This window comes from Anolis sagrei, chromosome 3 (genome assembly GCF_037176765.1).
Source record: "Anolis sagrei isolate rAnoSag1 chromosome 3, rAnoSag1.mat, whole genome shotgun sequence".
Taxonomy (NCBI): Eukaryota; Metazoa; Chordata; class Lepidosauria; order Squamata; family Dactyloidae; genus Anolis; species Anolis sagrei.
Window position 1 is genome coordinate 245,619,826 of NC_090023.1, and position 23,868 is coordinate 245,643,693.

Here is a 23,868-nt window from a genome sequence, read left to right on the forward strand (position 1 = left end):
GATTGTGCTGATCATATGTTTTCTTTTACCCTTCTTCCCTTTTTGAAATTCTCTCTTTTTTCTTGTTACTGTTGTGTGTTTTGCCTACAAGGATGAGGTTGTGGGGGGAGGGGGTGGAAGCCCCCTACATGAGATCATGGAGAGCATCTGCCAATCAGAGTAAACACCACTGAGCTAAAATTGAGAAATACAATGATCTTGTATAGCAGCTGAACATTTAACAAGGTGTTGTTGTTGTGTGCTCCTTCAAGTTGGTTCCGATTTAATGATGACCCTAAGGCAAAACTATCATGGCATCATCTTCAGAGAGGGATGTGCCACTGTTGTCTTTGAGGCTGAGAGAATGTGCCTTCTCCAATGTCATCCAGTGGGTTTTCATAGGGATTGGAACCCTGGCCTCCCAGAGTCCTAGTCCGTGCTGGCTCTGTGGATTTATACACACTTTATAACAATATACCGGTGGTACTATTGGATTTAAAGAATGAGAAAAGGTAACTAGTTTTATTTTTCTTCCTGATGTTTTCCTGCAGTTAAGCAATGAAGGGGGTGGGGGCTGAATCACATATTCCTCAACCATCTTCCCAAGAATGCTTACTCTAAATCAGTGGTTCCCAACCTGTGATTCATGGACCACTAGTGGTCCGCAAGAACTAAAATATGGTTGGCGGTCTCACCATTATTACACTGTTGCAACGAGAGTGACTGGTCTCACAAAATCCTCTTATAGTGCCAAGGCATATTAATTATGGTGTTCTGTGGGCAAGCAGATGGCGACTACTGGATGACATGTTTTTTATCAGAAACTAGAGCTGATGTAGTTTATCCAATGCAGTCTTCTGAATCAGCACCCCAAATAACCAAACTGAATCTAAAGTTGACAAAAAACTGATTCTTAACCTTTTTTGGTACTAATGTTCGAGAGTAGTCCCTGGTCAAAAAATGTTTGGGAACCACTGCTCTAAATACTCTTTAAGTCTGTCCCTGGCATTTGTTTAATCTGTGTTTCTGGGACAAAAGGGCATGGTGTTTATTAATGAGTCACTGAGGAGCCTCCCTACTGAGTCTTAAACCAGAAGAAAAATACAAAGGCGGTTGCTGGTATGTGTATATAAAGGCTAATATTTCCTGCTTAAACATCCCCTCATTACACTTCAGCCAAATGGGTACAAAAAGCCAGGTGTCTAATACTAATTGATATGCCCATGATAATTTTCTTCTCAGTAGGACATGCTTCTTTGCCAATAAATATCCTCAGTGGTGACACTCTATGTTATTGTACCTAAAATATACCTAGATTAATATTGCTCCCTCTCCAAAGAATAGGGAGAACACTCAGTGCATGGGGCTCACTAGAGTTATATTCTTCTATTTTTCTAATGAATGCTTGTTCATGTATTTGCTCCAGGTCCCATCATCTCTCACCATTGGCAGTGGATGAGGATGATTGTAGTTTATACCTGTCCATCCCTGGACTGGAATATGCTCACAATTACTCTGGAAGTCTGGCTTACTTTGTCACACCATAAGGTTCCATATCTAACCATCACTTTGAATATCATGTTCATATGCTCATGTTAGTCTTGGCTATGATGTTGTGGAGACCTGAGTCTACCAGTGGTGTCTTATTCCAGTCTTGCCTTCAATTCTACCCAAAATCTGGTTTTACTTGGGCTCTTCATAGTTTCACTATTGACCTGCATGCAAGCTAGCCCTATCTACCTGCTGAAAATAACTAGTCACCTGAAGCTATTGAACCACAAGAAAGGGTGTGGTTTTGGCAGAGGTCTGTTTGCTAGTGGTCTGCTTACATGTCTCCTTAAATAGCCAGTTCTGGAAAAGCCCCTTCAATCTTGCTTCCCATGTCACTGGAAAACACGCCTACGGTTGGGTCCTTCGCAAACAATTTATGAGCCCTCTGTTGGCAATTCCTGACTCACACAGTCATGTTCCTGCTGCCTATGTATCTACTCTGCCAGTACTATTGCTGGACCTTACTATGTCACCAATGACAATGGAAGGTGGTTTGCTTGCTCATCTTCCATTTTTTATATATGCCACCGCTGTATAACTAATGTCATGCTCTTTTCACTAAAGGCAAACCTTTTCTGCACAAAAGAATAAAGGGACCCAAATCTAACATCAGAAAATATTGAAAAACTGGCAGGAGAACACATTGCCCTCCCACAGCACTCTGATTTTAAAGCAGACATTATAGAACAAAGACATTGCAAAGAAAGATTAAAGCAAAAGAGAGCAGTGTTATAATTCATCAAGTGGTGAGTCTGCCTCCAAAGGTCTGAATTGAAATAATGGTTTCTTATCATCAACCTGGGCAAGCAACCAGCCTTCCTTGGAACTCACATTATCAGCAGGAACAGCTTTGTGAACGACTAGCATTAAAGTAATTGTCACTGTTTGTACTTCCTTCATTTAATGTCCTTCTGAGCTCACTGTGTATGATTTCTATCACTTTATGTTTTGTATATAATAGCTGAACATTGGGATCACCCTTCTCTCTAGTTCACGAAGGCTTCTGCCATAATACTTTGGTTAAGTTTTTATGCTGCCACAGGGTTCTTTTGCTGTTTCTACCACATAATAAGAAATCCCTTCTGTTCTTCCAATTTTTTTTACAAAAGCAATCTCATGTGGGGAGAAAGTTATGCATTCTTTCAAAATGGTGTCTCTGATATAAATAGGCAAAATCAAGATTTGGTTTTTGTATTTAAACAAAATATTTTCAAATCATTATATATAATAAGACTTGGGCATCCACAGATTTTGCTATCCACAAGGGGTCCTGGAACCTATCTCTAGTGGTCACCAATGCCCTACTATAACTCAGAAAATATTCCTTAAAATCAAATTAATCATCACTCTATTACTACTCCAAAGGATCATTGCCTTGTTGACACATCATGCAATGTGCAGTGCTTGATGAATCCAAGGCCAGAGTTAAAATTGTTGGAAAAACATTAACAATCTTAGATATGCAGATGATACTACTTTGATGGCTGAAAGCGAGGAGGAGCTGAGGAGCCTTCTAACCAAGGTGAAAGAAGAAAGTGCAAACACTGGGGCAGTGACACACTTTGTATTTCTAGGCATGAAGATTACTGCAGATGCAGACTGCAACAAGGACAGAAAATGTTTACTTCTTGGGAGGAGCAATTACCAATCTCGATAAAATTGTGAAGAGTAGAGGCATCGCACTGGCAATGAAGATACGCATAGTTAAAGCAATGGTATTCCCCATATTAACTTATGGATGCGACCATAAGGAAGGCTGAGCAAAGAAAGATAGACGCTTTTGAACTGTCGTGTTGCAGGAAAATTCTGAGAGTGCCTTGGACCGCAAGACGATCAAACCAGCCCGGCTGCTCACTGGAGGAAAGGATATTAAAGGCAAAGATGAAGTATTTTGGCCACATCATGAGAAGACAGGAAAGCTCAGAGAAGACAGTGATGCTGGGGAGAATGGAAGAAAAAGGAAGAGGGGTCAACCAAGCACAAGAAGGATGGATGATACCCTTGAAGTGACTAGCTTGACTTTGAAGGAGCTGGGGATGGCCATGGCTGACAGGGAGCTCTGACGTGGGCAGGTCCATGAAGTCACAAAGAGTTGGAAGCAACTGAACGAATAAACAACATTTATTACATCAACCTTTCCAAAATTTCTGTCCTCCAACACGAAATAATTACTTTCAAAATGATGTGACAAATGTACAAAAGACATGAGAAAAAAAGAAAATGTGCATTATTGATTTTATTGGATATAAGTTAAAAGTAGGCATCAATTGTTTTATTTTCAAAACTTTAAGTATCTCAACACATAGTTCTTTAAAATGGTAGTTTCATATGTATATCAACATTATATATATCAACATTTTTTCTCAATACTAAGCTACCCCACCTAATGCCAGAAACTTGGATTCAAATCAGTAGTTCTTACATATATTAAAACAATCTGGAAAAATGTTGTAGGAAGGTACATAAAAATACTTTTTCTTCATATGAAACTGCCCAGAAAAAGAATGTATTTATGGCAGAAAATAAGCAACTAGTGCAAAACTTCAAAGTAGACTGAAATGATTTTATGTAGAAGAACAATCATAATACTGATTTTGGAATATTAATGTTAGGTGCTCTACACCTTTGCAGAAATGTTTACATCTTTATAAACACAAGCATTCACCCTATTAAAAAATTGCCTTCTGGCTCAATAAGAAAGCCACTGGTAGATCCCTGTTCTGCTCCAGATCCATCACCAAACCCTGAAGATTCATCTTCAGCAGAGCAGTCATACTTCACTTTCATAGGCAGTCCAAGCTTCCAGATAAGGCGCATATGGCAGGACAGAGACTAGAGAAATACAGAAAAAAATATAATCAGAATTTGAGCAGCAGTGTTGAACATTAAGAACATCCATCTGCCTTAAGAGAAAGTCCGAGATGTACCAGTATGTAAGGTAGCAGATGTACCAGTATGTAAGGCTGTATCTACTTTGAGGGGGCAAACCTTATTAAATTTAATAGAATGGGGTTCTGATTCAGTTAAAATCAAGGCATATTCTGGAGTTTTCCGAAAACTCCTGAGTATCCCTCAGCTTCAGGGCAGTCCAGATGGTTGGGCTGAATCAATTATTCTTTCCCTGTGCTGTTCACTGTAGAGAAAGGGATGGACCGTTCTGTGTCGCCACTGTTTCTAGCTGGCCATGGAGCTCTGGGCAAGCTCCTGGCTGTCATGGGCACCTCTGTTGAGATCAGAATGGGGCTCCAACATGGCAAGCATGAAGGAGTGGGTGATCCATCCTCCTTTCTGATCTCATGGGTGCCCTTTTCTGACATCAGCAGAGGCAAGTGTGTGACCAGGAAGAAGAAAGGCAGATGGTCTGGTTGTGCAGGTGCTTCTGCCAGTGTGAGAATGGGGCACCCACTTGATCAGTAAGAAATAGTAGCCCATCTATGAATGGCATTCTCCTCTCCTTCATCACATTGGTATGCAAGCACCCTGTTCTGATGTCAGTAGAGGTGACAGCCAGGAACGTGCACCGAGTTCTCTGACCAGCTAGGAGGGGAGGTCACAGAAACATGAAGGAGGTAAGATGCACACCACCCCAATGGAACAGCAGCATTTTCTGGGCATGTAAACTATGACCCTGGAGCACGTTTATATCATGCTAAACTCCCTTTTATAGAAGGGTTCTTAGCTTGCAAGAAGCACCCTGAACCCTCTGGGCATGCATCAGAGACCGACAGCTCCTTTGGCAAGCATGAGGGGAAAATGCAGCCACTAAAATACTGTGTAAACCGCATTGAGTCACCTAATTTAGGTTGAGAAACGCGGTATAGAAATAAAGCAAATAAATAAATAAAAGACTTATGCTAGAATGTGTCACAAAGTTCTAGTCACTGTCAACAGAATTGGGAGGCAGTGCAACCCCACCTTTCACTGTTTTACTCGACAGTGAACTCATGCAGGGTCATGGTGTAGAGCAGGAGTTCTCAAACTGAGGCCTGTGGGCCGGTTGCGGCCCTCCAAGGTCATTTACTCGGCCCCTGGTGTAAACTTTACACTTAGGGTCACCCTGAGTCTGAAACAACTTCAAGTCACACAACAACAACAACAGCAACAACAATCTGAATTAGCTTGACTATCTGATCAGCCAAAAGAAGGCACACCATTCCCATTGAAATACTGGTAAATTTATGTTGGTTAAAATTGTTCATCATTTTAAATACTGTATTCTTTCATGTTTTTTGCAGTACAAATAATATTTCTGAAACGTGCATAGGAATTTGTCCATGTTTTTCTCAAAATATATATACCCCCCCCCCCAACAGTCTGAGGGACAGTGAACCAGTCCTCCGCTTTAAAAGTTTTGAGGGTCCCTGGTGTAGAGTGTATGCTCACCTGCTCATATCTCAATGTCACACAGGCATCAGACCACCACTATGACTGAACCTCCTTTCTTTTTCCTCTCCTTTGTACCACTACACTCCTAAATGGATCTGGTGGGATGCTGGAGCATTTTTTGACAGTGCAAGAGGTGTGGATGGGATGCAGTGGGGTGAAGAATGGCCTCCCCTCCACTGAGTCAAGCATTTCATTGGAAAGATGTTACACTGGATCCATACAATAACCCTATAAGGCACACTGCTATTATTATGCCCAGTTTGTAGGTGATTTGCTGATGCTGAGAGAGGCAATAATTTGAATAAAGGCCGCTTAAGTGAAATCACAGCAAGACAAGGGGGGAGACCTTTGTAAATTCCAGCTCAGACTCTCAGCTTCTGAACAATCCTATCTTACTGCATGTGGAAGAAGCCATCTTAAGCACTTTTGGTTTTCTTACCTCTGAAACTCCACTTGAGAGCAGAATACTGTAATCAAACTCAAGGGACTCGTCAGTTCTTCTCTGCATAGAGGAGAAAAGAGATCAGTTAAAATCAGAATTACACTTGGGATCACATGTTGTTGGTATTTGAGAGTTGTGATTCATACTGTGATTAACATTAGCTCAGAACTTAGAAAGGTTCTTTATTATTGGACTACCACTTCTTATGGTGGCATATAAAGGCCCATCTTGTGTCATACAAGCCATTATAATAATATAAAGGCACCCAATGAGTCTGTCTGGGGAGGGCACTTTATAGATGGGGTGCCACAACTAAAAGGAGACCTACGTCATGTAACTACCCTGCCTTTCCTTATGTGGAAGAAATCCCTGGCAGAAGGCCCCAAATAACAACCTTGAAACGTTTCAGCACTTTATTGTTTGTTGTTATAAGATTGTTGTTATAAGTTGGGAGTTTCAGACACTTCCTGACCACAAGGTACTTTATGGCAGCATAAAGTTGCAGCAACAATAAGTGAAGAAAAAATATGGCGACTCCGGCTTCTCACCCATTTTATTTATATTTATTTTATCACCGTTTGATGGATTTGGGGTAACGTACCAAGATCAACTTTGTGATGAGTAAGCATAAACTATGCCAGCATATTTTTTTACCCTCGTGGCCCAGGGAGATAGTGATGGGGGTGGGATGAAGGCAATTGCCCTCCTTCCAGTGAGAATTATGCCCTTCCCCAATGAAATTTGCATTCAGCCCCATAACTTTTAGCACTGCAAAGAGTGAGACACTGAAAAGCATTCACATCTAGAACTCTTGTATTTGCTTGGTAACTTTGCTGGCAACTTGTATTTCAATACTCAAACTGTTCCTATATGCTCAGCTGAAGTTGTAAGTTACTTATCCGAAATGCTTGGGAGTAGAAGTCTTTTGGATTTTCAAATTTGCATATTCTGACATAATGAGGTATCTTGGAGATGGGACCATGTCTAAACATAAATTTTATTTGCACTTTATACAAATAGCCTGGGTGTAATTTTCTATACAGTATTTGTAATCAATGTGTGCATAAAACGACATCTATGCACACTGAATCATCAGAGAGCAAAGGTGTCATGATCTCAGCTACTCATGTGGACAATTTTGGAATATTTCAGGATTTTAGGTAAGGGATACTCAACCTGTACTATTATCCTACTTCAGTTTCCATAGTTGAATCCTATAAAACCTTGTAGTTTGCTGAGCATTATAAGAACCTCTCCCTTTTTTACTGCAAGTCTCAAGATTCTGTAGGATGGAACCACAGCAGTTATAGTGGAATCATAATGCTATTATACAAGTCTCCATGGAGAATACTAATATTATATTTTACATTGGAATAAAAGGGACCTTTACAGATTTCAGCCATATGCCAGGGAAGTTGAATTACTTGTAGTATTGTCACTTTTGGTGGAGCCTTTGTTCTCATACTTTACTTTTTTTTAAGTTTCACCTACCCACTGCTTCACATTCTTGATTTGTGTCATGATGTAATTTGAGTCTACAGTTGCCTTCTCCCATGCGATGTAACTGCTGCCAACTGTGCCCAAAGCCCACAGATGATCAAGAGAGGGCTCATCACTATCTGTAAAGGACAAAAAGAGAATGCTTTTGAAAATGTAAAATATGATGATAATATATTTTATTAATATTCTGCTTTATCTCCCTGAGAGGCCTGTATGTATTACAGAATACATATATGGCAAACATTCAATGCTGTTATATAATTAACAACAAAGACAGTACATAGACAGAGGCAAAGCTTCCCTCTTTTTCACCTCTTGCATCTGGAGGCTGTGTTCGACTCGGTCATGGGGAGGTGCTGTTGTTCCGTTTTTCCACGCCGAGGAGCCTGTTATCTATGGACGCCTTCCTGACTGAATTGCTGGCATGTCTTCAGGCGTGTCTTTTACCTCCCCGCCAAAGCGGTACCTATTTATCTACTCACATTGCTACTTTTGAACTGCTAGTAAGCAGAAGCTAGGGCTGATGGATAGAGCTCACCATGACCCACGACTTGAACTGCCAACCTTCTGGTTGGAAAGATTTTCTGTAGGTGGCGGTTTAACCCGCTGTGCTAATCGCAGCCCCAATAAGACAATACTAACTAAAAATGCTATGAGTTACGTTCGTAACATGGTAGGTAGTAATGGCAACAGGTTAGTTTTCAGTGTCTTTAACAACTAACAGGAGCAAATTCCTTTTTAAAAAGTAACTTTCCAAATTCTGGCTGGCAGTTCAGTATTTTTGCTTTTTTTCTTCCTCCATGCACAGAAGTTGCCAATGTACACTGTTCCTAATATTGGAACTTCCTTCAGTCCCCTTCAGGGGAGATAAAGCAGGGTATAAATAAATAAATAAATAAATAAATAAATAAATAAATAAATAAATAAAAATAGTAATAATAAATTCCTAACATACACCTATACATTTTACCATTGATTATTGTGCATTTTGGGCCATTTGCCTTTTGTAAAGGAATTCATGGCTTTTGGTCTTTCTTGTTTCCCTGAAATGTATTTATTATAAGCATATGCTAAAACTATATTGTAATGGGTACTGTGTGTCTGTCTGTGTATAAGTTACTCTTTGCTTTGTAAGGGGTCTGGAGACGTACAAAAGGAGGCTACTGGAAAGAATCCAACAAATTTCTTCTCCATTCCTTATTAAACTCCAGCACTTGTTTACTTTTCTGCCTTCTCCCACAGAGGAAAGAATACGGGGAGGAAATTGCTTCTTGTTTACCAGAAAGTCCCGTTTATCCTTTTGCATGCATCAATGCACAGCATAATCCTAAATTCACCATCCAAAAGCATCTATCTGCTGAGCATCTCTTATTGGGCTGGACTGCAATAATTGCAAACACTTGTTTTTTGTGTTCAATGAATTAAAGCTAATGATTATAAAAGGAAATGCCAGGAAGATATTATTTTGCAATCGATATACCTCTAATGCTTAGGTACAAGCTGTAGTCCTCCCGACGACGTTGAACCGGATCTTTGTTACGGATGCAAGTAATTTCAACTGTTGGCTTAGGTTTTGTCTTCACGTAGAACACAGATGCGGTGCATATGCCTAGTTTTTGCTTAAGAAATTAAACAAAATGTAAATTGAAGTATTTCATTTCCAAGCTAAATTTTTCTTTATTATTGCCAGTTTGATGTCTCATCACACTACAATTCCACTTTAATAATCATAACAATGACCTATGAAGTCCTGGGATTTGTACGTAGTTTGGCACTAGACCTGTCTGAGTCTGGATTCTAAATATCTCTTCCTAAATTGCATATCCCAAGTTTCCAAAGGATGTTGCCGAAGCAGATCAAGTGGTATTACAGTGCCCTAATTGTATAATATGACAAGGTCCCCAAAACACATTCCAAATAAAAATGTTTTACAAGCAGTTAGTTAGTGTTATGTCTGGGAATAGAACATGACTGGAGGGAGGATTTTCGTCTGGAAAACAGATCAATCCAACTTCTCTACTGTTTTAACCAGGAAAGCAGAAAACATATAAGCTCATCCTTCCTATAAACCACCGTCCCAATCGAAAACCTCTTGGTCCATCCAAGCATAACATTCAAGGAAGGTGATTACATATCAAACATGAGGAAGAACTTCCTGACTGTGAGAGCTGTTCAGCAGTGGAACTCTCTGCCCTGGAGTGTGGTGGAGGCTTCTTCTTTGGAAGCTTTTAAACAAAGGCTGGATGGCCAGCTGTCAGGGGTGATTTGAATGCAATATTCCTGCTTCTTGGCAGGGGGTTGGACTGGATGGCCCATGAGGTCTCTTCCAACTCTTTGATTCTATGATTCTATGATTTGGCCCACCTTGGAGAGCTAGCTGTCCATCTCAATGGGTAAGTCGGAACTTGGAAAAGTGATTTTTAGGATTACAACTTCTGGAATTCTCCATTCAATATGGTTACTATAGTTGTAGGAAGCTCCAATTCATATAACAAACTTACCCCCGTCTGAAGATCTTTTGTAGAAATGTGAAGGAAATATTTCTTTCCAACACCTGGAATATCCTACAAGAGAATTTTTAAAAACAGTTGCATTTTAATGCATTTCAAAGTAAATACACCATAAATAATGGTAACAGTGTGTTCGTTTTACATCAGGGCTAGGAAATATTTGCCCCTCCAGACACTGTCGCTTGTGTTCATCCTTACCTGGAATATTCCTGCTGACACTCCAGAACATTCCTTAGTTTACCCATGTTATATAAACGAGTTTTACCACACTTTATGGACCAGAACTCTTTGGACATCATCTGGACACCCAGGTTCAATTTCTGGTTGACACCAGTGTTTGAGACCAGTGGAGAAAACCCTCAGGGGCATCAATACTGCAGAATTATAACAGCCTCACGCCACATGGATCAATGCTATGGAATTTTAGGATTTGTAATTTTGTGAGATATTTACCCTTCTCTGCCAGAGAACCCTGGTCCCATAACAAATTAAAAACTTCAGGATTCCATAGGATGGAGCTATAACAGTTAAAGCTGGGTGAAGCTGTTATAGGCCTGCAGTGTGGGTGGTCCCGTGGTCTATGGCAGATTATACTACCAACTGTGTTCTGTCATTGGTCTCTAATGTGTTGCAAGATCTCTTTCCATATTGATATTCCAGACTAACATGATCCTATCTTTGAATTCTACCAATTTGTAAAGGCAAGACATTCCATTTGGACAAGGAGTATTATCAGACTCTGCTAATTAATCAATGATTTATTTATTGACAGCATTTATATTCTGCCCTTCTCACCCCAAAGGGAACTCAGGGTGGATCACAGAACACATGCACGGCAAACATTCAATGTCGTTAAACAGACAGGACAGACAACAGATAGAGGTATATATCGGAATTTTTTCCCAACTTTGGTGTCCTGGAGGTTGTGCTCGATTCCAGCCACAGGGAGGTGCTGTTACTTCATCCTCTGTGACAAAGAGCCCTTGATCACAGACTTCCTCCTTCCTTTGATCGATGGCATTTTCTGGCATTGCCTTTATGGTGCCGTACAATTCCTCTCCGCTTAAGCGGTGCCTAATTTCTCTACTCACAGCTGTTTTTGAACTGCTTAGGTCAACAGTAAGCTGGGCTGAAGGTCAGGTGCTCATCCTGACTCAGGTTTCGAACTGCCAACCTTTCGATTGGTAAAATCGATTGCTGCTGGTGATTAACCAGCTGTGCTAAAGCCCGGCCCCAATGATTAGTTGATAAATGATTTTAAAAGACAGTCTCTTTTTCAAAACATTTACCAGTCATGCTGAAAACTCTGCTTTCCACCCTTGCTACCTGGAAATACATAAATTTCACTTCTTCCAGAGTGATGGATGATACACAAGTATATTCTTCCTTTGGTCTTAAGTATGTACATGTAACTTGTCATTTGTGTAGACTTGTTGAGATCCTTCTGCTTTTAATTTTCAACGTCATGTTCTCAAGTTCTCATGATGGAAACACAAAGAAACATCCAAATAACAACAGGTTGCAGTTCTACAAACATTGGATAGACATCCAACCATATGAGTAAGCTGCAGGGTTGCCAAATAATTTGTCTGGTCTCTCACTTTTGCCTTTAGCAGCTGAGGAATACACAAATTTCTTTCCATGCTGTGACTGCCTGATGATTTGGGACTTTGAGTTGCTTCGTTTTATGTATCAGCCCACATTGTAGATGGGTCTTAATCCACATGAATTTAAAAGGCCCAGTCATTTCAACATAGCTATGGGAGACTAGCAGCTCCAGTTCCTGAATTGTTGCCCAATACAAGTACATTTTTGAGAGCTCTTTCAGTCTGCCTTGCCAAAAGATGCAGTTTGATGGATAAGGAAGGTGTGGGGGAAATGCCAAATCGGCTGCAAGACTGAATTTCAGGGCTGACAATGTGCTGCTTGTTCTATAGCCCCCTCACCAGGAAAGAAATGCATTGAGGGCTCATTTTACCTTCCTCAGATTATTCTTTTGTTTCAGAGGGAAAACATTTCAGAGATGTCTTGTTTCAGGCACAGTCTTGATTTTTATGGCCTACTAAGAAATACCAGGCTTTTGAATACCATTCTTTCATAGGTACAATATAAAAAACCATACTTAAACAAGACATAGGGTTCATCTATACCAGTGATTCTCAACCTCTGGGCCCCCAGGTGTTTTGGCCTACAAATCCTAGAAATCCCAGCCAGTTTACCAGCTGTTAGGATTTCTGGGAGTTGAAGGCCAAAACATCTGGGGACCCACAGGTTGAGAACCACTGATCTACACTGTAGAATTAATGCAGTGTGACACCAATGTAACTGTCATTGAATGCTATGGAATCCTGGAATTTGTAGTTTGGTGAGGAACCAGCACTCTTTGGCAGAGAAGGCTAAAGACTTTGTGAAATTACAACTCCCTAATTTCATAACATTGAGCCAGGGCAATTAAAGTGGTGTCAAACTACATTGTAAATCAGGTATGGGCAAACTTTGGCTTTCCAGGAGTTTTGGACTTCAACTCCCACAATTCCTAACAGCCTCAGGCTCCTTCCTTTTCCCCCTCAGCCGCTTAAGCGGCTGAAGGGGAAAAGGAAGGGGCCTGAGGCTGTTAGGAATTGTGGGAGTTGAAGTCCAAAACACCTGGATGGATGAAGTTTGCTCATGCCTGTTGTAGATGGAGCTCTAAGCTGTACATTAAGGGAACACACCAACATGAGAAACCATGGTTTCAATTTGGCTTAAACCATCTTCTCCATTAAACCATCAAGGTCCTCACAATGCTCATCATCCCATCTACTGACTAAGTATGTGAAATGTAGTTCAGTGTCAGGGAGATAGGTTGGGGAAGGCTGCTTAACTGTAGCTAATGTGATATAATTTGATATGGTCTATACTCTATAGTATGAAAGTGGGCCCGGTGGCGCAGCGGGTTAAATCGCTGAGTTGTTGAACTTGCTGACCAAAAGGTCAGCGGTTCAAATTCGGGAAGTGGGGTGAACTCCCATTGTTAGCCCCAGCTTATGCCAACCTAGCAGTTCAAAAACATGCAAATGTGAGTCGATCAATGGGTACTGCTCCGGCAGGAAGGTAACGGTGCTCCATGCAGTCATGCTGGCCACATGACCTTGGAGGCGTCTATGGACAATGCCAGCTCTTCGGCTTAGAAATGGAGATGAGCACTACCTCTCAGACATGGACACGACTAGACTTAATGTCAAGGGAAAAACTTTACTATAGTCCAAAAATTAACTTTTCTGTGCCATGTCTACAAGTAAGAAAAAGAAATCCAGCCACCACTATGGATGGGACACCATTGGCCTTCCAGTATGGGTCTTACTACTGATATGGAGATGGCTGTTAGAAGCTAAAGTGCAAACAATTGAAGGACCAACAGTTCTCAATTCTTAAAATATGGTTTAATTCTCCACCCTTAAAATATGCTTTAATTTCATGTTTAGGATCCAAGGCCAATGCGTTAAGCTTATTTTGAAATCAGAAACTTATACAACTCTACTGATGGGGACTTATGCTCCATGTTTGGGAACATAGCTTATGTCCAATCAAAACAATGGCTTTAAGCTTTCTAAAATCTGCTCTGGACAATAGCCAACACATAGGAACATAAGGTAAATGCGCAATTCCAGAGGTTAGCCAGAAGAGACAAGGAACTATTTTTAAACAAGCAATGCATGGAAGTGGAAGAAGACAACAGAATAGGAAGGACAAGAGACCTCTTCCAGAAAATTAGAAACATTGGAGGTAAATTTCAGGCAAAAATTGGTATGATAAGAAACAAAGATGGCAGGGACCTAACAGAAGCTGAAGAGATCAAGAGAAGGTGGCGAGATTATACAGAAGATCTGTATAGGAAGGATAACAATATCGAGGATAGCTTTGACGGTGTGGTGAATGAATTAGAACCAGACATCCTGAGGAGTGAGGTTGAATGGGCCTTAAGAAGCATTGCTAACAACAAGGCAGCAGGAGACGACGGGATCCCAGCTGAACTGTTTAAAATCTTAAAAGATGATGCTGTCAAGGTGATGCATGCCATATGCCAGCAAATATGGAAAACACAAGAATGGCCATCAGACTGGAAACAATCAACTTACATCCCCATACCAAAAAAGGGAAATGCGAAAGACTGCTCCAACTTCCGTACAGTGGCCCTTATTTCTCATGCCAGTAAGGTAATGCTCAAGATCCTGCAAGGAAGACTCCAGCAATACATGGAGCGAGAGTTGCCAGATGTTCAAGCTGGGTTTAGAAAAGGCAGAGGAACGAGAGACCAGATTGCCAATATCCGCTGGATAATGGAGAAAGGCAGGGAGTTTCAGAAAAACATCTACTTCTGCTTCATTGACTATTCTAAAGCCTTTGACTGTGTGGATCATAATAAATTGTGGCAAGTTCTTGGTGGGATGGGCATACCAAGCCACCTTGTCTCTCTCCTGAGGAATCTGTACAAGGACCAAGTGGCAACAGTAAGAACTGACCACGGAACAACAGACTGGTTCAAGATTGGGAAAGGCGTCCGGCAAGGCTGCATCCTCTCACCCAACCTTTTTAACTTGTATGCAGAACACATCATGCGATGTGCGGGGCTTGATGAATGCAAAGCTGGGGTGAAAATTGCTGGAAGAAACATTAACAACCTCAGATATGCAGATGACACCACTCTGATGGCCGAAAGCGAGGAGGAGCTGAGGAGCCTTCTAATTAAGGTGAAAGAAGAAAGCGCAAAAGCCGGGTTGCAGCTGAACGTCAAAAAAACCAAGATTATGGCAACAAGAATGATTGACAACTGGAAAATAGAGGGAGAAACCGTGGAGGCCGTGACAGACTTTGTATTTCTAGGTGCAAAGATTACTGCAGATGCAGACTGTAGCCAGGAAATCAGAAGACGCTTACTTCTTGGGAGGAGAGCAATGTCCAGTCTCGATAAAATAGTAAAGAGTAGAGACATCAGACTGGCAACAAAGATCCGCCTAGTCAAAGCCATGGTATTCCCTGTAGTAACCTACGGATGTGAGAGCTGGACCTTAGGGAAGGCTGAGCGAAGGAAGATCGATGCTTTTGAGCTGTGGTGCTGGAGGAAAGTGCTGAGAGTGCCTTGGACTGCGAGAAGATCCAACCAGTCCATTCTCCAGGAAATAAAGCCCGGCTGCTCACTGGAAGGAAGGATACTAGAGACAAAGTTGAAGTACTTTGGCCACATCATGAGGAGACAGCAAAGCCTAGAGAAAACAATTATGCTGGGGAAAGTGGAAGGCAAAAGGAAGAGGGGCCGACCTAGGGCAAGATGGATGGATGGCATCCTTGAAGTGACTGGACTGACCTTGAAGGAGCTGGGGGTGGTGACGGCCGACAGGGAGCTCTGGCGTGGGCTGGTCCACGAGGTCACGAAGAGTCGGAGACGACTGAACGAATGAACAACAACAGGAACATAAGGTGTGAGATGTGAGATGGAAGTGGAAGAATCAGAAGACAGCCAAATCCTACACCAGATTAGATTTCAATCCAATAGTTACATGCCAAGAAAAATCCTGACAAGTTCAAAGAGATCTAGTAAATACAGAAAGACAACATTAGTTTCAACAGTGCCAATATATCAGACCGTGGGAGTGAGTGGTTGTCCTTTAATGTGTTCTCTCTTCTGACTTTAAAAGGCTCTATACTGAAAATGAAACTCTCTCAACATCTACTAAAGCAGTGTTTCTCAACCTTCCGAATGCTGCGACCCCTTAATACAGTTCCTCATGTTGTAGTGACCCACAACCATAAAATTATTTTCATTGCTACTTCATAACTGTAATTTTGCTACTGTTATGAATTGTAATGTAAATATCTGATATTCAGGATGTATTTTCATTCACTAGAACAAATTTGGCACAACACACCCGATACACACAAATTTGAATACTGGTGGGCTTAGGAGGGGGGGTTGATTTTGTCATTTGAGAGTTGTAGTTGCTGGAATTTATAGTTTTTTTTTAATGTCAGGAGCAACTTGAGAAACTGCAAGTCACTTCTGGTGTGAGAGAATTGGCCGTCTGCAAGGATGTTGCCCAGGGGTCGCCCAGATGTTTTGATGTTTTACCATCTTTGTGAGAGGCTTCTCTCATGTCCCCACATGAGAGAACTGACAGAGAGAGCTCATTGGCGCTCTTCCAGGATTTGAACCTCTGACCTGTCAATCATCAGTCCTGCTGGCACAAGGATTTAACCCACTGCGTCCCCGGGGGCTCTGGAATTTATAGTTCACCTACAATCAAAGAGCATTCTGAACTCAATAAACAATGGAATTGAACCAAAATTGACACACAGAACTCACACAACCAACAGAAAATACTGGAAGGGTTTGGTGGGCAGTGACCTTGAGTTTTGGAGTTGTAGTTCACCTACATCCAGAGAGCACTGTGGATTCAAATAATTATGGATCTGGACCAAACTTGGCACAAATACTCAATATGCTCAAATGTGTACACTGGTGGAGTTTGAGGAAAATAGACCTTGACATTTGGGAATTGTAGTTGCTGGGATTTATAGTTCGCCTACAATCAAAGAGCATTCTGAACCTCACCAACGATAGAATTGGGCCAAACTTTCCACACAGAACCCCCACGACCAATAGAACATATTGTGTTTTCTGATGGTCTTTGGCGACCACTCTGATACTCCTCCCCTCATGACTCCTCAGGGGTCCTGACCCACAAGTTGAGAAATGCTGCTCTATACTGAAAATGCAACTCTCTCAACATCTACTTAAGGAAACATTTGTTCTCTTGTTTTCCAGACCAAATATAAGAATGTAAGCAGCGGAGTCTATCAGGGAATGATTCACCCAACTCTATTGATAACAACAACAACAACAAAAACAACAATACTTTATTTATGCCTTGGGGTTTAATTGCACTAGATGCTGCAGAATAAGGGTTGAGTGATGGTGTGTCTACACTGTAGAATTAATTAAGCTGCTGTAGGTATGGAAAGAGGAGGAAGAGAAGGCATTGGGCACTATCAAATCCTAACTCCCATGATTCCTTTACTTGCTCCAAGGAGATGACTGGTAGGTACAGCTTGGCAAAAACAGTCTTTCGATGCCATCCATATCCAAAAGACACAGGAGCCCCTGTAGCTGGCAATGATTTATACCAAACTGGCATCAAAATCACAGCTGGGATTGAATGGGCTCTTTGAACACACACAATGGTGCTGCTGCGTTTCTGTTTTTCCTCTCCAAAGCCATGGAATTTTTCCTTAGAAGACCGGCTTTGGATCAAACCACATCCAAAAACATACTTCTGAAGGAGTCCAAAGGCTGGAAATGTTAACAAACACTCTCCTTCAATCCCAGCCAGCCAGCTGGTGTGTTTTGTAAAACATTACAGAGATTGCTTACTCTTGTCTTTTTCCTCTCCTGCAAACATCCCTCTAATACAAGGGGAGGGGGGAACGTAGCCCCAGGCACTTTGCTGGCTGCTTTAAAGGTGTTTCTTCAGATTTTCAGAATGCTGTAATGCAATACACTCAAAGATTAGAGCTCACAGAAGATCTTAAGAGGCTAGGTGCTGACAGCTTGAGTTTTGAATGATTTGGAAGGTAGTTTTTGAAGTTTTCATAAGTAAGGTTGGAGAATAAAGGAGAGAGAAATGTTACAATGGGCCAAGGTAATAAATCTAAAACTGGAAAAGGTTCTTTTTCTTGGAGCACAACTCCAGAATCCCTGGACTAACATGGCCAGCAGAGCTATACTTGAAAAACATAACTTTTCCAAGCTGAGATATAACACGGATCTGAACAACCAGTCCAAATTTCCATATCTTAAGTGCAAAATGGACCTCTGGATTTTCAATAGTATATTTATAGCATCAGTTACAGAGCCACAGAGCAAGTATTGACTTACGGGAATATAATTTCTGAGAATGGATGAATGCTATTTATTATGGACTCTTCTGTTTGCAATACCATGCAAGCAAAAGGTGGACAACTCAGCTTTCACATTGTCACATACTACAAAGAACAAAATGTGCATATTATGGCCAGAGTTGGTTCCTGTTTAAGTAGTTACACTGAGGTTTTGGTATCTGCTAGAGTTTGGTTTCAGGATCTCGATGGAAAACCAAAATCTGTGGGGAGGGGGGATTCATGTCAGGAGCAACTTGAGAAACTTCAAGTCACTTCTGGTGAGGGATAATTGGCTGTCTGCAAGGACATTGCCCAGGAGAAGCCCAGATGATTTACCATTCTGTGGGAGGCTTCTCTCATGTCCACTCATGAGAAGCTGGAGCTTATAGACAGCAACTCACCCCGCTCCCCGGATTCAAACTGCTGATCTTTTCGGTCAGCAGTTCTGCCGGAACAAGGGTTTAACCCATTGCGCCACTGGGGGCTCCTGTGGATCCGTGTATACTCCAATGGCATAGTAAAATGGTTTCCCTTATATAAAATGAAAAAAAATCAAGTTTTGCTTCTGGGAACTTTATTTTGAATATTTTCAAACTGTGGATGATTGAATCCGTGGGTTCAAAATGCATGAATATGGAGGGCCAGCTCTACTGGATCACATTTTAATGACATTTAGGAAGAATACTGGCAAAGTCACTTGAGCACTCTCATTTTTGCCCTAAACTACTAGTTTTGAAATTTATTTAAATGAATTCATTGAATCAGCCAAGATCAAATAGGATTACTTTGCTGGGAAAGTGATTTTTCAATGGGTTAGGCAAGGTTATTTTCCCTTCCCATTTTGGTCCCCTATCCCCTTCCTACACCATTCAATGTGGTCCAGAAACTGAGCAACAACCGTATTGCCAAAAGCTTTCATATCCAGAATCACTGGGTTGCTGTGAGTTTTACAGGCTGTATGGCCATGTACCAGAAGCATTCTCTTCTGACATTTTACCCACATATATAGCAGGCATCCTCAGAGGTTGGAGGCTCTGTTGGAAACTAGGCAAGAGAGTTTATATATCTATGAAATGTCCAGGGTGGGAGAAAGAACTCTTGTCTGCTTGAGGCAAGTGTGAATGTTGCAACTGGCCACCTTGATAGCATTTAATGGCCTTGCAGCTTCAAAGCCTGGCTGGTTGCTGCCTGGGGGAATCCTGAGCAACAACCCTTCGGAGCAGATTTTTAGATGCTGTGAAAACCTGAAGGGGTTTAGTCTTTCAGGCAAGGTGATAGATGCTACTGTGGCATTTGGATTTCAACCATTCAGAACGGAATATTAAGAACAGTTATGAAATCCCCACAAAACTATAGGGTATCCAAATAAACACATGACAGGAGCTTCACCCCAGATTCAAGACAGTATCTGTAATTTAGTCATAGGACTGTGAGGATGAAAAAGGAGTGAGAAATCCTATCAGCTGCCTTGAGGTCTTTAGAGGAAAAGTGTCTTGCAGTGGTTAGCTGTTGTTATTTGAGGTCAAGCTGGCTTCTACCTATGGCAGCCCTATGAACGAGAGACCTCCAAGAGCCTCAAGAAAACAACAGAACCAATTGCAAGAGGGCAAGGTCCCATGTGAGGCAGGGATGCCTTTTAGTTTTTTATGATTTCTTATGAGACTGGGGATTTTGCTTTTGGAAAGTGCAGCAGTACACACATTTGGGACCCAAGTTTCCCCAGCTAGAAATTCATTATCTTTGTACTGTTATCATTTCGTTGCAATGTTGATGTTGGCTGTTCTTTGCTTATGAGGTTAACTCAGCCTTACTGGAGAGGAAAGGGGCTCAGAATCTAAACAATACGCAGTCTTGATTCAGGGATTGAGATAAACATCTCAAAAACTGTTACACTTTTCCTTCAATGGAAAAAGATTGCAGGGGGCAATTGGTTTTTGTTGTTGTTTTGTGTTATTTTGTGTTTAATCCAAAAGAGCTCATGCTAATTTCTCTATATGAAAGTTCAAGTTATTTGAAATAATAAGCAAATAAAGTACAGGGTTAGTCAAAATGCATAGGCCAATAAGCCATTCAATTGAATGGCAGATTGGCCTATGCATTTTGACTAACCCTGGATTTTGCCCACTCTCCATGTAGAAGTATTCATCATCGGCATGAAATCTTAGCACTGGCCTCATTGCTTCTATTCAGATCAACCATGAAATTGTATGAGTTTGAAGTCAAGCAAAAGAATCCAAATATCCCACTGCTTATGGGCCAATGGGATGCAACAGCCATTAGCCAGGAGCCCCTGAAGGGCGGAATGGGTTAAACCCTTGTGCCGGCAGGATTTGAGGTTTGAATCCGGGGAGAGAACGGATGAGCTCCCTCTGTCAGCTCCAGCTCTCCATGTGGGCACATGAGAGAAACCTCCCACAAGGGTGGTAACACATCAAAACATCTGGGTGTCCCCTCGGAAACATCCTTGCAGATGGCCAGTTCTCTCAAACCAGAAGCAACTTGCAGTTTCTCAAGTCGCTCCTGATATGAAAATTCATGAATTTTTTGCATGAAAAGTGCATCTATCCAGGCATGGGCAAACTTGGGCCCTCCAGGTGTTTTGGACTTCAACTCTCACAATTCCTAACAGCCAGAGGCTGTTAGGAATTGTGGGAGTTGAAGTCCAAAACACCTGGAGGGCCCAAGTTTGCCCATGCCTGGTCTCCACCTCCTCCTCTGCCTCCTCTTCCTCTTACCTTGACCGAGACCTTCTTGACATGCTCAGGAGCCCGGAGTGAGCTGGGAGAGCTCAGATTGTAGTTGAAATAGTGGATGGCGGCCTGAGCAGCGCGCAGGACGGGCAAACTGGAGGCGGCGGGGTCTCCCTGTCGGGAAGGCAGCGAGGGGTCCTTCCAGAGCAGTTTGGGGGTCTCCTGGGGGTCCCCTCCCGAGGAGGAGAAGGAGTAGAGCGCCAGGCAAAGCAGACACGCCGCCAACCGAGGCATCCTGGAGGCAAATGAGCCTGAGCCCAGGAGGAGGAGGATGGATGGATGGAGAGATGGATGGGACAAAGAGCAGCCCCGACTCAAGGCGCGCCTCTCCTCCGCCCCTTCCTTCCTTCCTTCCTTCCTTCCTTTCTTCCCTCCCTCTTGGCCACCCACTTTAGCCACCAGTGTATATATAGAACCATGGAATCCCTAGAGTTGGGAGAGACCCCAAAGGCCATCCAGTCTAACCTCCATTCTGCCAGGCAGGAAGGAAGGCACCCTCAAAGCCCCCCTGGATCACTGTTAATGGAATTTGGAGAGTTTTTGATTTCACAGTCTTTAGCCTTCTCCTCCCAAAAGTGTCTCTGGTGCCTCTGCCAAACTACTTCTGGCATGACTTCAGAGCATGAAAGTCATGGTAGCTTTTTTTTTTTTTTTTTTGGTCGTGTCAGGAGTGACTTGAGAAACTGCAAGTCGATTCTGGTGTGAGAGAATTGGCCGTCTGCAAGGACGTTGCCCACGGGACGCCTGGATGTTTTATCATCCTTGTGGGAGGCTTCTCTCATGTCCCCGCATGAGGAGCTGGAGCTGATAGAGGGAGCTCCTCTGCGCTCTCCCTGGATTCGAACTTGCGACCTGTCGGTCTTCAGTCCTTCTGGCACAGAGGTTTAACCCACTGTGCCATTGGGGGCTCCTGCCATGGTAGTTGAATCTCATGAATTCTCTCAGTGTGAGTGCACCCTGGAAATAAACCAGGGTTTCAAATCCCTGCTCAGCTTTGTTGAAACCCACTAGGTGGCTTTGGGAAAGTCACACTATCTCAGCCTCAGAGGGAAGTCAAGCGATCCTCGTGGACAACAAGTTAAACATGAATCAACAATGTCATAGGCAAAGGGAAAGCTTTCCCCCTCTTTTAAACAGAGACTGGATGGCCATCTGTCAGGGGTGATTTAAATGCAATATTTCTGCTTCTTGGCAGGGGGTTGGACTGAATGGCCCATGAGGTCTCTTCCAACTCTTTGATTCTATGATTCTATGACATTAAGTCCAGTCGTGCCCAACTCTGGGGGTTGGTGCTCATCTCCATTTCTAAGACGAAGAGCCGGCATTGTCCATAGACACCTCCCAGGTCATGTGACTTCATGGAGTGCCATTACCTTTCTGCCAGAGTGGTACCTATTGATCTACTCACATTTGCATGTTTTTGAACTGCTAGGTTGGCAGAAGCTGAGGCTAATAGTGGGAGCTCACCCTGCTCTCTGGATTTGAACCTGCATCCTTTTGGTCAGCAAGTTCATCAGCTCAGCAGTGTAACCCACTGCGTCACCGGAGCTCCAACAATGCTATGCAGCAGCTAAAAAAGCCAATGGGATTTTGGCCTGAATAAACAGGAGTCTAGTGTCTAGATCAGTGTTTCTCAACCTGGGGGTCGGGAGGGGTTGCAAGAGGGTTTCAGAGGGGTCACTAAATACCACCAGAAATCACAGTATTTTCTGTTGGTTATGGTGATTCTGTGTGGAAAGTTTGGCCCAATTCTATCACTGGTGGAGTTCAGAATGCTCTTTGATTGTAGGTGAACTATAAAACCCCAGCAACTACTACTCCAGCTGAGGGGGAAAAGGAAAGGTAAGAGGAGGAGGAGGCAGAGGAGGAGGTGTAGACCAGGCATGGGCAAACTTGGGCCCTCCAGTTGTTTTGGACTTCAACTCTCACAATTCCTAACAGCCAGAGGTTGTTAGGAATTGTGGGAGTTGAAGTCCAAAACACCTGCATGGGCCAAGTTTCCCCATGCCTGTTCTATAGCATTGAGTCAGGGCAATGAGAAAACTTGTCAAATTACAGGGATTCTAAAGTAGGCATGGGCAACCTTCAGCCCTCCAGGTGTTTTGGACTTCAACTCACACAATTCCTAACAGCCTCAGGCTCCTTCCTTTTCTCCCTCAGCTGCAGTGGCTGAAGTTTAGCCATGGACCATAATATAGAATGTGATTAAAAATAAAAATATTCGAATAAATACAGAAGTCACATATTGAAACAACACAAGATCCCTAAGTGAGAATTCAGTCCTATATCAATATATGTAAAGCCCATTTAGCTCTGTGGGACTTATTTCTAGTTGTTTACCTTAAGGTTAGTTCAGGCAACACTGCGTTAAAATGAGAAGCTAAGTCTGAGGCCCCTTCCACACAGCTGAATAACTGGAATATATGGCAGTATAGATTCAGATAATCATAGAATCATAGAAGCAAAGAGTTGGAAGAGACCTCTTGGGCCATCCAGTCCAACCCCCTGCCAAGAAGCAGGAACATTGCACTCAAATCACCCCTGACAGATGGCCATCCAGCCCCTGTTTAACCCAGTTCAAAGTAGATAAATAAAATCCCACATTACCGGCTTTGAACTGGAATATATGAAAGCGTGGACTCAGATAACACAGTTCAAAGTAGATATTTTGGGATTTTCTGCCTTAACATTCTGGGTTATAGGGCTGTGTGGAAGGGCCCTGAGTTCTCTTGTTCCTAGCTCAAGTCAAGCTCTGATTTTGGATTTAATATATCCTGGAAATTTTCTGTGTTCCTGTTCTTGTACCCCTGTTCAAGTCTTACTAGTTATATCTTCC

At 42.3% G+C, this 23,868-nt stretch overlaps 1 protein-coding gene across 1 annotated transcript; it reads right to left on the reverse strand.

Moving 5' to 3' along the window:
• Nucleotides 1-3,748: 3,748 nt before the first annotated feature.
• Nucleotides 3,749-21,370, reverse strand: RARRES1 (retinoic acid receptor responder 1). Its single transcript, XM_060767623.2, has 6 exons — nt 21,018-21,370; nt 10,360-10,422; nt 9,339-9,477; nt 7,850-7,977; nt 6,356-6,418; nt 3,749-4,362 (listed from the first exon to the last, which is right to left on the reverse strand). The coding sequence occupies exons 1-6, from the start codon at nt 21,264-21,266 to the stop codon at nt 4,192-4,194; spliced, it is 813 nt and encodes a 270-aa protein (XP_060623606.2). The 5' UTR covers nt 21,267-21,370; the 3' UTR covers nt 3,749-4,191.
• Between the last annotated feature and the right edge of the window lie 2,498 nt (nt 21,371-23,868).

Excerpts from the sequence above, each read along its gene's own strand:
- RARRES1 (XM_060767623.2), bottom strand. The coding sequence starts at position 21,266 with ATGCCTCGGTTGGCGGCGTGTCTGCTTTGCCTGGCGCTCTACTCCTTC. Across the intron at positions 10,423-21,017 it reads TCAAGAAGGTCTCGGTCAAG|GATATTCCAGGTGTTGGAAA; the intron begins GTAAGAGGAAGA and ends ATTCTCTTGTAG. Across the intron at positions 4,363-6,355 it reads TCTCAAGTGGAGTTTCAGAG|TCTCTGTCCTGCCATATGCG; the intron begins GTAAGAAAACCA and ends GTATTTCTCTAG.